Source organism: Phallusia mammillata, chromosome 3 (genome assembly GCF_965637545.1).
Source record: "Phallusia mammillata chromosome 3, kaPhaMamm4.hap1.1, whole genome shotgun sequence".
Taxonomy (NCBI): Eukaryota; Metazoa; Chordata; class Ascidiacea; order Phlebobranchia; family Ascidiidae; genus Phallusia; species Phallusia mammillata.
In genome coordinates, this window is record NC_137254.1 from 7,393,007 (window position 1) to 7,406,648 (window position 13,642).

At 35.0% G+C, this 13,642-nt stretch overlaps 1 protein-coding gene, 1 long non-coding RNA gene and 1 pseudogene across 2 annotated transcripts; 2 read left to right on the top strand and 1 right to left on the bottom strand.

Annotated features, from left to right (window-relative positions):
* Positions 1 to 7,245, top strand: part of LOC145219391 (uncharacterized) — a 28,163-nt pseudogene extending 20,918 nt beyond the window's left edge.
* LOC145219227 (uncharacterized) lies at positions 1,626 to 2,887 on the bottom strand. The gene is made up of 2 exons (XR_013857895.1): positions 2,652 to 2,887; positions 1,626 to 2,442 (listed from the first exon to the last, which is right to left on the bottom strand). It is a non-coding gene; the product is annotated as an uncharacterized LOC145219227 (long non-coding RNA).
* A 2,611-nt stretch (positions 7,246 to 9,856) lies between the features above and the next one.
* Positions 9,857 to 11,221, top strand: LOC145218813 (uncharacterized). Its single transcript, XM_080086219.1, has one exon. It carries the CDS (start codon positions 9,906 to 9,908, stop codon positions 10,800 to 10,802), a length of 897 nt encoding a protein of 298 aa, XP_079942345.1. The 5' UTR covers positions 9,857 to 9,905; the 3' UTR covers positions 10,803 to 11,221.
* The last annotated feature ends 2,421 nt before the right edge of the window (positions 11,222 to 13,642 follow it).

The following is a 13,642-nucleotide window of genomic DNA, read 5'->3' on the forward strand; positions in this document are numbered from 1 at the left end:
CATCATAAGCGAATGCAGGGCGTGACCGTTTTAAAAATGATTTTTGCGCAGTCAACCAAACGTATACAAGCTCCAGATGTTAAACGGTTTAAGATAAACGCAAACGGTTTTCACAGGTCAACTCTAAAATACATCCAGTAAAGGCATACAAAATATCGTTTAAGTCTGATCATAACCTCGTAAATGAGAGGCGTGCATCATAAGCGAATGCAGGGCGTGACCGTTTTAAAAATGATTTTTGCGCAGTCAACCAAACGTATACAAGCTCCAGATGTTAAACGGTTTAAGATAAACACAAACGGTTTTCACAGGTCAACTCTAAAATACATCCAGTAAAGGCATACAACATATCGTATAAATCTGATCATAACCTCGTAAATGAGAGGCGTGCATCATAAGCGAATGCAGGGCGTGACCGCTTCAAAAATGATTTTTGGGCAGTCGACCAATGTAGCCTATACAAGCTCCAGATTTTAAACGGTTTAAGATAAACACAAACGGTTTTCACAGGTCAACTCCAAAATACAGCTAGTAAACGCATACAAAACATCGTTTAAATGTGATACTAACTTTAAACCGTTTAAAATCTGGAGCTTGTACATGCTATATGGGTAGACCGCGCAAAATAATTTTACAGCGGTCATGCCCTGCATTCGCTTATGATGCACGCCTCTCATTTACGAGGTTATGATCAGATTCAAACGACATTTTGTATGCCTTAACTGGATGTATTTTAGAGTTGACCTGTGAAAACCGTTTGTGTTTATCTTAAACCGTTTAAAATCTGGAGCTTTTATAGGCTACATAATTCGACAGCGCAAAAATCATTTTTAAAGAGGTCATGCCCTGCGTTCGCTTATGATGCACGTCTCTCATTTTCGAGGTTATGATTAGATTTAAACGATATGTTGTATGGCTTTACTGGATGTATTTTAGAGTTGACCTGTGAAAACCGTTTGTGTTTATCTTTAACCGTTTAACATCTGGAGCTTGTATACCATTGGTTGACTGCGCAAAAATCATATTTAAAGCGGTCACGCCCTGCATTCGCTTATGATGCACGCCTCTCATTCACGAGGTTATGATCAGATTTAAACGACATTCTGTATGCCTTTACTGGATGTATTTTAGAGTTGACCTGTGAAAACCGTTTGTGTTTATCTTAAACCGTTTAAAATCTGGAGCTTTTATAGGCTACATAATTCGACAGCGCAAAAATCATTTTTAAAGCGGTCATGCCCTGCGTTCGCTTATGATGCACGCCTCTCATTTTCGAGGTTATGATTAGATTTAAACGATATGTTGTATGGCTTTACTGGATGTATTTTAGAGTTGACCTGTAAAAACCGTTTGCGTTTACCTTAAACCGTTTGTCATCTGGAGCTTTTATAGGCTACATAATTCGACAGCTCAAAAATCATTTTTAAAGCGGTTATGCCATGTATTCGCTTATGATGTACGCCTCTCATTTTCGACGTTATGATAAGATTTTAACGATATTTTGCAAGCGTTTACTGAATGTTGTTTAGAGTTGGCGTGTAAAAACCGTTTCCATATACCTCAAGCCGTTAGTGGTCTCAAACACGTTAAAGCCTGTACTAATGAAAATGATGAAACACCAAATGCACAGTGAGGACAACACTTTATTGATGGAAAAAGCACCTTATGAACCAAATTTTCACACTTCAACATTTTCAAGTTCAGTCCCATAGTTATATGAAAGCAGAAATAATTGGGAAGAGAATAAATAATTACATTCACAGCGATTGGTTGATTGGTCAGTTAAAACCTGCATTTACAAGTACATAGTACATACTAAACAAGGATCTTTAAGTAAACAGACTAAAATAAAACAAAAAGGTGAAACAATATTGTACAGCTGAAAATGTAATGTTTTGCTGAATTATCAAGAAAATTAAACCGGATATCATGTGAAAGATGAGGTTGAACCACACAATTGTTACAGCATGCTATCATGCAGACTACTGGTCAAAACTAGAGGTTCTCAATTTATGTCTGATGAATCACTTTTACTGTCCGATTCTACATCAGAGTGTAAAACATTCTCAGAATTTACATGAGACCATAATCACCATGGAGGTAAAATAATATCAACCCCTACAAATGTTTGAATACAAATTCTTAATTTGGGTATAAGAACTAATAAATAAACTTGCAGGCAGGGAGAACAGTGGAAAAGAAATAACACATATTCCGATTTGATTCATGTAAAACTAAAGTATGTGGTGCATATCTCGACATACAATTTTCTCCTATGAGGCAAGTAACAGGTCGTATACATCAATGATTTTGCTGACACTTTAAGAGAGAGCTGTTTTTGTCGACAAAATTCTTCCGCAATGAAAGACTTTCTTCAATTTGTTTGATATGGAATGTTCCTGTTGATTTTTTCAAGCTTTAAGCATTTTTCCAGATGGTGAACTGCAATACAAAAATAAAGATAAAGTGTATGCTCATTTGACTTGACAATTATGGGTTAAACAAAAGAGGCTTGAGTTTAGTCGAAGTGTTATAAAACAGAGTTAATATTCAATATTGGGGGTTTTAACTGTGCTAAAATTCAAAATAACATCAGCCAGAAATACAGAAAGAGTTGAGTTTAGAAAGGCAGTAACAAGGCAGCCACTTACTGTGAATCATTTCAATTCAAATCCAATCCACAAGTCCCTCATATGACAGTGTGCTGGTCCTCACTTTGCTTCATACAAAGGTAAGAACTTGAAACTCTTCTCACTGAAAGGTCCCTTTGCATTGCTTCATTGCCAGAACCTTGATGCCAATCAGGTACTTCAATCTTGATTCTTGGCTCATTTTAGTGTTTAACATATTCATTTCACAGCTTAGAATGCATTTGTTTTTGTCTTGCTGTTTTTTACAAATGAACCAAATTTCCACACTTCAACATTTTCAAGTTCAGTCCCATAGTTATATGAAAGCAGAAATAATTGGGAAGAGAATAAATAATTACATTCACAGCGATTGGTTGATTGGTCAGTTAAAACCTGCATTTACAAGTACATAGTACATACTAAACAAGGATCTTTAAGTAAACAGACTAAAATAAAACAAAAAGGTGAAACAATATTGTACAGCTGAAAATGTAATGTTTTGCTGAATTATCAAGAAAATTAAACCGGATATCATGTGAAAGATGAGGTTGAACCACACAATTGTTACAGCATGCTATCATGCAGACTACTGGTCAAAACTAGAGGTTCTCAATTTATGTCTGATGAATCACTTTTACTGTCCGATTCTACATCAGAGTGTAAAACATTCTCAGAATTTACATGAGACCATAATCACCATGGAGGTAAAATAATATCAACCCCTACAAATGTTTGAATACAAATTCTTAATTTGGTTATAAGAACTAATAAATAAACTTGCAGGCAGGGAGAACAGTGGAAAAGAAATAACACATATTCCGATTTGATTCATGTAAAACTAAAGTATGTGGTGCATATCTCGACATACAATTTTCTCCTATGAGGCAAGTAACAGGTCGTATACATCAATGATTTTGCTGACACTTTAAGAGAGAGCTGTTTTTGTCGACAAAATTCTTCCGCAATGAAAGACTTTCTTCAATTTGTTTGATATGGAATGTTCCTGTTGATTTTTTCAAGCTTTAAGCATTTTTCCAGATGGTGAACTGCAATACAAAAATAAAGATAAAGTGTATGCTCATTTGACTTGACAATTATGGGTTAAACAAAAGAGGCTTGAGTTTAGTCGAAGTGTTATAAAACAGAGTTAATATTCAATATTGGGGGTTTTAACTGTGCTAAAATTCAAAATAACATCAGCCAGAAATACAGAAAGAGTTGAGTTTAGAAAGGCAGTAACAAGGCAGCCACTTACTGTGAATCATTTCAATTCAAATCCAATCCACAAGTCCCTCATATGACAGTGTGCTGGTCCTCACTTTGCTTCATACAAAGGTAAGAACTTGAAACTCTTCTCACTGAAAGGTCCCTTTGCATTGCTTCATTGCCAGAACCTTGATGCCAATCAGGTACTTCAATCTTGATTCTTGGCTCATTTTAGTGTTTAACATATTCATTTCACAGCTTAGAATGCATTTGTTTTTGTCTTGCTGTTTTACAATTAACTGCCATTTTGATATAAAACCCAATTTACCTGCGATTATTATCACAGCAAAAATAATATTTGCCAATAAAAAACAAATTTAATGCTCCACTGCCATTACCGATAAAACCGTCCGCAATCGGGCTGTGTTATAACACAGGTTCTAAAGATTCTAATCCCGCCCGATAAGAAACGCAATATTCTGCGTAACACAGCCGATTTTAATCGGGGACTTCCAGACGGATCGGGTGGTTGAACTGAGAGATGCTGGATTTAAAGATGGAATCTACGTCATACAACCGTCACTAACACCTTTTGAGGTAATTCATAATTATTTCTTGTAAGTTTTGTTTGCCTTTCCAAAGTCATTTGCTAAATCAAAATCATTTTAACATTTCTTTGAGTTAAGGGTTCAAGCAAACAATTCAAGCAGTTAGTCATCGAAAAAGTTTTTCGCATTTGGTTTTTCTGTCAGGTTTTCTGTGACATGAAAGCTGCCGGCGGTGGATGGATTCTGGCGGTCACAATCAACGACAATAACTTTAATATAACTGCAGCTTATGGTGGATCGTGGTTTCTTGCAACGTCAAACAATTACCAGAGTTACTTAAGTAAAATTTGACACCGTAACATCAATGACAATAGCTTATGTTTGCCCTTTTAATTCCAGATTACCAAAACTGGATGAACACAAATTCATTCGGAACATTCGATACTTGCACAAAATCAGATTTCAAAAGTCAAGCATATTATGAATATCAGGCAATTGTTATGTGGTGTAAAAATTCGTAATTTATTTTTACTTACGAAAATGTTTCAGGGCAGAGACATTATGTTACGTCATGTTCCAAACCAAACACCACTGCAGGCCAGCAGAGAAGAGAGTTTTCTGCAATATCAAACTGAAAACGGTTTTATGAAAACTTATGGAGGGAATTTGCATTTAATTTATAACTATCATTATCCACTGAATCCAACGATTGGTAATATACTTATCTTTGAAATACTTGGTTGTAGTTGTATCATCTGTACCCAAAACATGCGAATAAGGTACAAGACATACAGAGCAACTTAACTGACTGTTGTGTCCAAGACTTATTCGTAGCAAAATAGTCATTTTAGATGTCAATAAGAATGTTGGCGATGTGGCCGTGTTGTTGGGGGATGTAATAAGAATATTTAAAATTTTTACAAAAATTTTTTATTTGGAAGAATGATTATTTGATTGCAGTTCTGAAATATTTTGATTTAGTAATCACATTGTATTTTTTAGCTTTTTACCCCGATGTGAACTTAATGTTAGATCGACTTGCGGCAAAATCCACAGAAATCACAAACTTAATTTCGGATTTCTATTTTTACGATTATGGCACTGATTTGCAATGGTTGCTTGATAGCAATTTGAATAGTTATTTTGGAATGGAGGTAAGGTATCTGCATGACCGTATTATTGTAAACTACAAACAAAAAGTGTTGGCACAGATGTACTTTACCACAACCTAATCTTGCTATCAAAGCTCTTACCAAGTAAAATGTCCAAACGGCTATTTGGGGTATGGGTTGGATTATAAGTAAGTCAAACATTGTTTTGGTTTTACGTTTAACCGGTTTTACGCCAAATTTTACTTTTTGCTAAACAATAAAGATGTGATCTTGGCAATACAATTCGTTCAAGCCGAAAAATGCATCCCTTCTTTGCCTTGTTTGCTGTAGGAAACTTTGATGAATGCTTCTACAACATGCACCTTTGGGTAAGGAAATAATGTAAAAAAAACATATATTATTTGCATTGTTTGTATTTGATGTTTTAAGGTACATTCCAGCAGACCAAATACTGATTCAAAAGTTTTGTTCGAAGGAAATCACACTCTCAACAATTTCTTTTTACATTATGAAGCGCAGTGTAGAAATGGGACTTTGTATGCCAGCTTGTGTGATGTTTGGTTTTATGTCATTAATACTGAGGTAGACAAGTTTGTCACCCAACGAACTTTTGTTGCATTTTCGGGTTTAAAGAGTTAAAGTACTAAATTGCACATGTCAACCTAACAATAGCGCGTGTTGTTTGTCACGTAGGTTTGGAAATCATCCAAAACGCCAATAACAGAACCGTACAACATAACATATGCATCACACTATTATTTCGGATGGAGAATTCGTGAAGCTGTATCCAACACACTTTTTGGATACACTATGCTTTCAAGGTAAATTGTGGTTATTGCAGTGATATTATTACTATTATTAATATCTTACAATTTTTGTTAAATTTGACTTTCCTTCATAGAAAAAATGCTACTGCGATAACTAAAACTGAGATCAACGCTGTTACCTACAAAGTTTTGAAAATTATTTCAGAAAATGACTTTTGTGAGTAAAAAAAAGTTGAAAAGAGCCTACGCTATACTAATGTATTGTTTGACTGGTTAAAAATTCTTTTTAAAATTAGACGATTTTCATTATTTGAATTTATACAATGATTTCTACGCAAGTATGTTATAAAGTTTTTTTTTCGTTTTGTTTTCAAATCTCACATACATTCCCAGTCATCAACAGGACGTTTTTATCCATTTTGTTCTTTCAGGTCAAGAATGCTTTTTATGATGATGACGTACTTTCAGTACCAGTTCAATTTTCCATCGGAAACGATTCAGTGGTTAACTCGATTCTGCCACCAAGTGTAAAACCTCTACCGACCGGTTTTGTTCAGTTTCGTGCTTATGGAAGAACTGGGAGCGTCTACGCAATGTGTCCTGCTGTTAAGTAAGTCTCTGTGTTTGTACATTAAACTGTACAAAAATACAGTCATTTATACTAAACGATTAAAACTTAAGGGGTTCACATTTGGTGCCTATACTCACAAAATCCTGAAATTGTTTAGAGTCAACGATTGGAGAAGCGAATTTGTGTGTATTGGAGGAATGAAGAATCCAGATTCTCCCTACTTGGATGACTGCAATGATTTTACAAGTAAATTACCATTTTGTGCCCTAAAACATTTTTTAATTTGATTTTTATTAACTAAACAAAGATTGGAACGGATTACCGAACACTGCAGTGCAAGAAGTTACCCCAGTTGATTATGCTCATTCTAACAGAGATTTGGATTCAACAATTATGATATTTTATCGATAAATACAATAAATTGAAAACTGTAAATAGTTTAATGGCTTTATTGCTGTGGTTATCATTGTACATTTCAAATTAACTGATTCAGTTCTTTCTTATTTGTGTTCTAATCTCAAATTGAAATATTTCAACCCTTGTTTACTTAAATGAGTATGTGTTTTAGTGATCATACTATTGCTTCTCCCATATTTAAACTTCAATTGTTTTAAATTATCAAAAAAAGTTCTTAACCCGCATCAAGTGTGTACCAATCTTAAGTTTGACATAAAAACATTTCTAACAGCCAGACATAGGTTAAACTGTTTGCATAAAACGCACTCACTTCAGATTTGCCTGCGTTTTGGATCCGATTCTATCGCATACAAAATTTTCCAGTTTTGTCTTATACAAGGGATTTGAATGCCGATTGCCTATAAATCCAATGCTAAAAATAAAATTATACATACACAAGTGTTTCATCAATACAAAATAAAAGCTTCAATATATCAAGCGTGATTAGTTGCTTGTTTAAGACATATGTGAAAACGATGCCATATTTAATATCAAAAGTATATCTGACGTCACAAACATGTTGTCTATTTTTTTCCATTGGTTACGTAGTTTTTGTATCAACAAGATTTGTGTTGAACAGTCGACGCCGCCGCCGCCGCCCATTTTTTGACACTCGACCAGCTCAACATATTTGAGTACGCGGTTAAATTAAGATTCTGGTCAGCACACGCATGATTATTAAATAAATTATTAATTAACAACATATGTGACCGAAAGGCGTAAACAATAAAACTCCAGTGAACATGTTGAACCGGCTAAGAGTTATTGGGGTTGTCTCTTTGCTTCCCACAGTAGACGTAACCAATTTTAATAAACATCCCCACTGTTTGCTGGTTGCTGCACGCGTTTAAATAAAACTCTAGTGGGCAAATTATACACATACTTCTGTTTTTCAACTTCTGACTGGGACGGATTGCCAAAAACTTGCTGATGTTTTATTTATTTTTGCATTGAATCCCATTGGAGTCATGTACAGTTTGCAATAATGCAACGGACAAATGAGCGACATAAATTTGTAACGATAACATGACTTTTAATTCCAGTACGCATAATTATAATTATTTAATGAATTGCCAAAATATTTCAATTCAATAAGTTTGTGTCGATTAATTGTGTTTTGTTGTTGGTTAATGATTGGCAAAAATTAAATATGCCAGTTTTAATTTAAAAAAAAAACAAAAAAAAAACAGGCATATTGGCCGTGGTACACTACATACATTCACTTACATTTTAATTCGTACTTACTTTGCGACACTTTCTGTGTTTTGGTCAACAAAATTGAATCATCTCATAATGCTCTAGTTATGCTTTGTGCATGATTAACGGATCAACTGTCTGCAAAACCGGAATGCTGGTAAATAATTTTTGTCTTCCCACGCTTTAAGGACTTAACAAATATATTATGTTGCTTTCTACAACCGAAATCTCAACTCGGTATTAAAACAACAAACACTGTTGACAGCATATGGATTGCAAAAAGCGATTTTGTGTTCGAAATTTTTTTAGCTGTTAGTCACATTGGCTACAACGAGAAAAATTGCTTCAAGATGAAGTCACGCGAATATCGCGCATAATTGAATACGTATATAAGTTTAAGTACTGAACAAACCATTTTGATTTTACCAGCGCCAGTGGACTGTGTCCAATTAGTGGATTTCGGACCATTATAAATGACGCTTGTAATCTGACACGCAGGAAAAGGAAATTGTTGCACAGCTGACTGCCGCATTGTGAGGTCAGTTGAAGTCGGTTAGCCCAACACTTCAGTCGAGAATTAGACTAAAGTTAATTGCATAAGCGTTTGCCCTGTTTAGAAAGCTTATGTTTGGTTCTGTAAACGTTGTAATGTGCCAACGAGTTTGTTTTGGCTAAGCAAGTCCAGAAATGTCACCAAAGTTTCGTTTGTTTATTGGGATGCAATACAATTAATTTTGTGTTAACATTCCGACTTCGCAGCATTATCAATACTTTGGTTCACACGAAATGAATTGTTTTTCGGCATGTGTTGACATAAAAACGCTTTCAGCCTGAACATTTACTAAATTTGACGTAGATGTGACAGTGGCTTAATTTGCTCAGATCACGTTTTGTGAAAGTTGGTGACCAACGATCTCAACAACATTACAAGTTTTCTTTAGTCTTAGCTGATTGGAAATTGTACACTACATTTTGTGAACAGTTGAGTCAGACATATTATTGAGTTCTGGTCAAAACATTTTGATTTTGCCTCAGTTGGTTTGGCCCGGTTTCTGACCAATATTAGTAAGGCGTAATCGGACACGCTGGAAAAGGAAATTGTTACACAGCTGACTGCCACATCGCTAAGTAAGTTGATACTAGCTAGTTTGAAATTCACTTGGGAATTATGCTTTGTAGATAGTTCATCGGATTAGTGTTCGTTTTGTTTATTTGAATCTCATTACACTAGGGTAGTATACATGTTGTTGGAAATTTGTAGTATAACGTAAATACAGGTTTGCTTGTACGTTTCGGGACGTATAACGTTTGTTCAACTAAAAAGTAAAAATACTAACATCTTGTTTCAGTTCATAACACTGTATACGTTAGTCCGATAAAACATTTCTTTATAATAATCGAACAACTCTATTGACGAGATGAAATCTCAGTACTATGACTTCGAGCAAAGTGATGTTTTTAATCAGAGGTTTATTGAACGCGGAACTGTAAAACCACAAATGCTGATAACCAGCATTAAGAAACTTCATCGGTGTAATGTTTGTGAAAAAACTTTTGTCCAAAGTGGAAATTTGAAAACACACATGTTGACTCACACTGGAGAGAAAACACATCGATGTTATGTTTGTGAAAAAAGGTTTGCACGTGGTGGAGATTTTAAAACACACATGTTGACCCACACTAAAGAGAAGCCTTATCGTTGTGATGTTTGTGATAAAAAATTTGCACAATGTGGAACGTTGAAAACACACATTTTGATTCACACCAAAAGGAAACTACATCGATGCAATGTTTGCAAAAAAGAGTGTGCTCATATGGGACATTTGAAAACACACATGTTGACTCGCACCAAAAAGAAACCTCATCGATGTGATGTTTGTGAAAACATTTTCAGTATCCTTTCCAGTTTGAAAAGACACATGTTGACCCATACTAAAGAGAAACCTCATCGTTGTGATGTTTGTGAAAAAGTGTTCACTGCTAGAGGGGATTTAACAAAACACATGTTAATTCACACTAACGAGAAACCTCATCGATGCGATGTTTGTGAAAAGAGATTTAATGACAGCTCCAACTTAAAAAGACACATGTTGACTCATACAAAAAAGAAACCCCATCGATGTGATACTTGTGATAAACGATTTACCCTAAGTGGAAATTTGAAAACACACATGTTGACCCATACCAAAGAGAAACCTCATCGATGTGATACTTGTGACAAACGATTTACCCTAAGTGGAAATTTGAAAACCCACATGTTGATTCACACAAAAGTGTTGTTTGCTGAAAAAGATTCAACATCATTTCAAGTTTAAAAATACACTTATTGACTTACAATAAACAGTAACATTACCGATTTGATGTTCGTAAAAATATTTGCTTTGGCTGGAAATCACCTTTTCGTACGACTTTGGTGTCCTAACAATGTAAAAAATCAAGATTGCTGATGTTTTGAGTATGTATGCTGAAAATCATTTGTTTCAAAACATGTGTGAACTCTCTATACACATGTAGGATAATCTGTTTCACAGCAATTAGATATTTAATTTCATTCTTTCAAAAATCAGGCTTTATAAAATTGAAATAGTTGCAAACTAAAATTTGAGCGGTTTTATCTTACTTGTTTTAATAAGAGTCCATCGGTAAACCAGTTGATCATGTTTTTGTGTTGTTTTCTGTCGACCGGTGAAATGTTACACGGTTTAAACAACAATAAATTTACTGTGTGACATTATTTGGATTTTCATGCAACTCATACAAACACACAACGTGTTCAAACAACAGTGTATTGATTTTGAAAACATACTACTTGCCTACATAAGGAATCGAAATCATACACGCTAATGACTGAACCTATATGTCTAATATGTTTAAACCTATATGACGCCTAACACTACATTTATGTTCCCAAGTCTATATTTCGACAAAGCATGGCACACCGGCGCTACTTGCAGTTTACGCAATCAACGTCAATACTGCGATCTACCGTAGTGACTAGTGTACTATGAACTGAGTTATGCACTATAAACTACTGATTTGAGTTGAAAAACGCTTGGCTTATACAACGTTCAGGTCACGATATTGACATAGGAGAGTGGTTGTAAACACGTATACGCGAAAAGGTTAACTAAGCTCTAAACCGCAATTAAATTTTAGTTGATTTTGAAAACGTCAAATGTAACGTGACTGGGAGCCGTTTATGACGTTGCGTCTTGGTAACAAAATAAAATACTTTACTATTATTGCATATGATAAAAATGTTTGAATTCAAAAGTCCGATACAGTTGTATAGAAACGTTACAGACATACAAAGAAAAACATTTCAGGGTTAATCAAGATTTTAGAATCCGAAAAGGTATGTCACCTACACATAAAGAAATGCAGTTGTACGGTTGGGCAAAATTTGAAGCTTTTCAACAAATATGCAAATATCCAGGCTTAGAAAAAGTGGAAACATTATGTAAAAATCTTCATACTGTTTCCAAGAGCTCACTTGTACAAACGGACACAGGCATTGGCGAATGAAATTGAAAGCATCCAAGTTACTTTGCTTTTTAATGCAATCAGATCGGGGAAAATTAGGCGAACAAGGTTGTTACATTAATCACTATGAAGTTATCGGGGATTTGAACCACCAATTGGTAACCTCACTAAGAATAGTGATAGCACTAAAATAACCGAAAATTCAATAAAAATCTGTTGCAAAATACCAAGATTGTGACTCACTCATATCTTAAAATGAAATTGTATGTGGAAGAAAATTCAATGGTTTTCAGTTCTTTTCTCACATTTCTTAAATGCCATTCTTTCTCCTGATGAGTTGTTTGTTTCAAGATTTTAACCGCTTGTGTGGAGAAAACTTTTGCACTCCCTTCACTTTCATAATCTTTCGATAAATCGAATCTTGTGTACAAGAAAGATTTTTCCAGTTTTATTCAATTAAACCAGTTGTTCCCAACCAGGGCCCATGGCCCCCCAGGGGGGCCACGAGCTGTGTTCCGGGGGGCCACGAGCGTGGATTCACAAGAAACACCCACTAAACGTCATTTCCACTTTAACTTTATTCCCGAATTTAATCGACTATTTCACAAACTATTTGCTTATAGTGAGGTTTATCACGCTCATTTACTCTATTAGACCTGTTTAAGGCCAAAATTAATACCGCATTCCAACGCGAGATTGCTATCTACATTTTAAGGGGGCCACAGGTCCTACATGGTAACTTGAAGGGGGTCACGAGGCCAAAAAGTAACTTTAAGGGGCCATGGTCCACGAAAGGTTAGGAACCACTGAATTAAACATTGTTGGCATAAAAATTGTAAGTTATTAGGTGGACATGAAAAACGACAATTTTACTACAATTTCTGAAACAAAAAATTAAAAAGTTTACTAAACGTAAAGTTATAGCTTAGTAAGATTTAATTTTGTCAAATAGCTTTCTATAACCGTAATATCAATGCCCTAAATTGGTTTCAAAACAGATACAACTTCTGTCCGAAAAAGTATCGCCAGCCGTAACATATCGTCGCTAATTGTTTTTCGTAAAATGCGCAGTAAGCTCTTAGTGCGGTAGCCGTGTCAACAACGACAATTTAATCCCTGTATTTAACGTAGGTTCGGTGAAATGCAGTTCATCTTTTGACGAGTTTATACTTAATACCACGGGGATCAAAAAACACATGTAATCTTATCTTGGAACTGTAAACGCATTGGCTCGCTATTGCTGACAAATATACAATTAAACTACTGTATATCGTAGCACAATACCGTAACCAACTTAAAATAAAACGGCCGCAGCGTAACTGCTAAAAAAATAATTTAAAACATCGAGACAGTGTTACGTAAAGTTTCGCGTTTGTGCAAATATTTTTGGCTGTTAAAGTGATAACTGGGCCGATTGCGGTGCATCTAAAATATACAGGATCACTTGGTTCGCCTTAAAATCGCTTGTACACCTCGTCATTTATTATAGGAATTCCTATAATAGTTGGGCAGGTCTTGGATGACCAAGTGATATAAAACTATGACGTCATGGTGTCAATAAAATTATCATTACTACAACATAATAACAAAAGTTAGCCCTGAAAAAAATTGTTTTCCCCTTTTTTATTATTTCTAGGTTAAGAATCACTGACATGTTCTTTACATCAGGAGT

Excerpts from the sequence above, each read along its gene's own strand:
- LOC145218813 (XM_080086219.1), top strand. The coding sequence starts at position 9,906 with ATGAAATCTCAGTACTATGACTTCGAGCAAAGTGATGTTTTTAATCAG.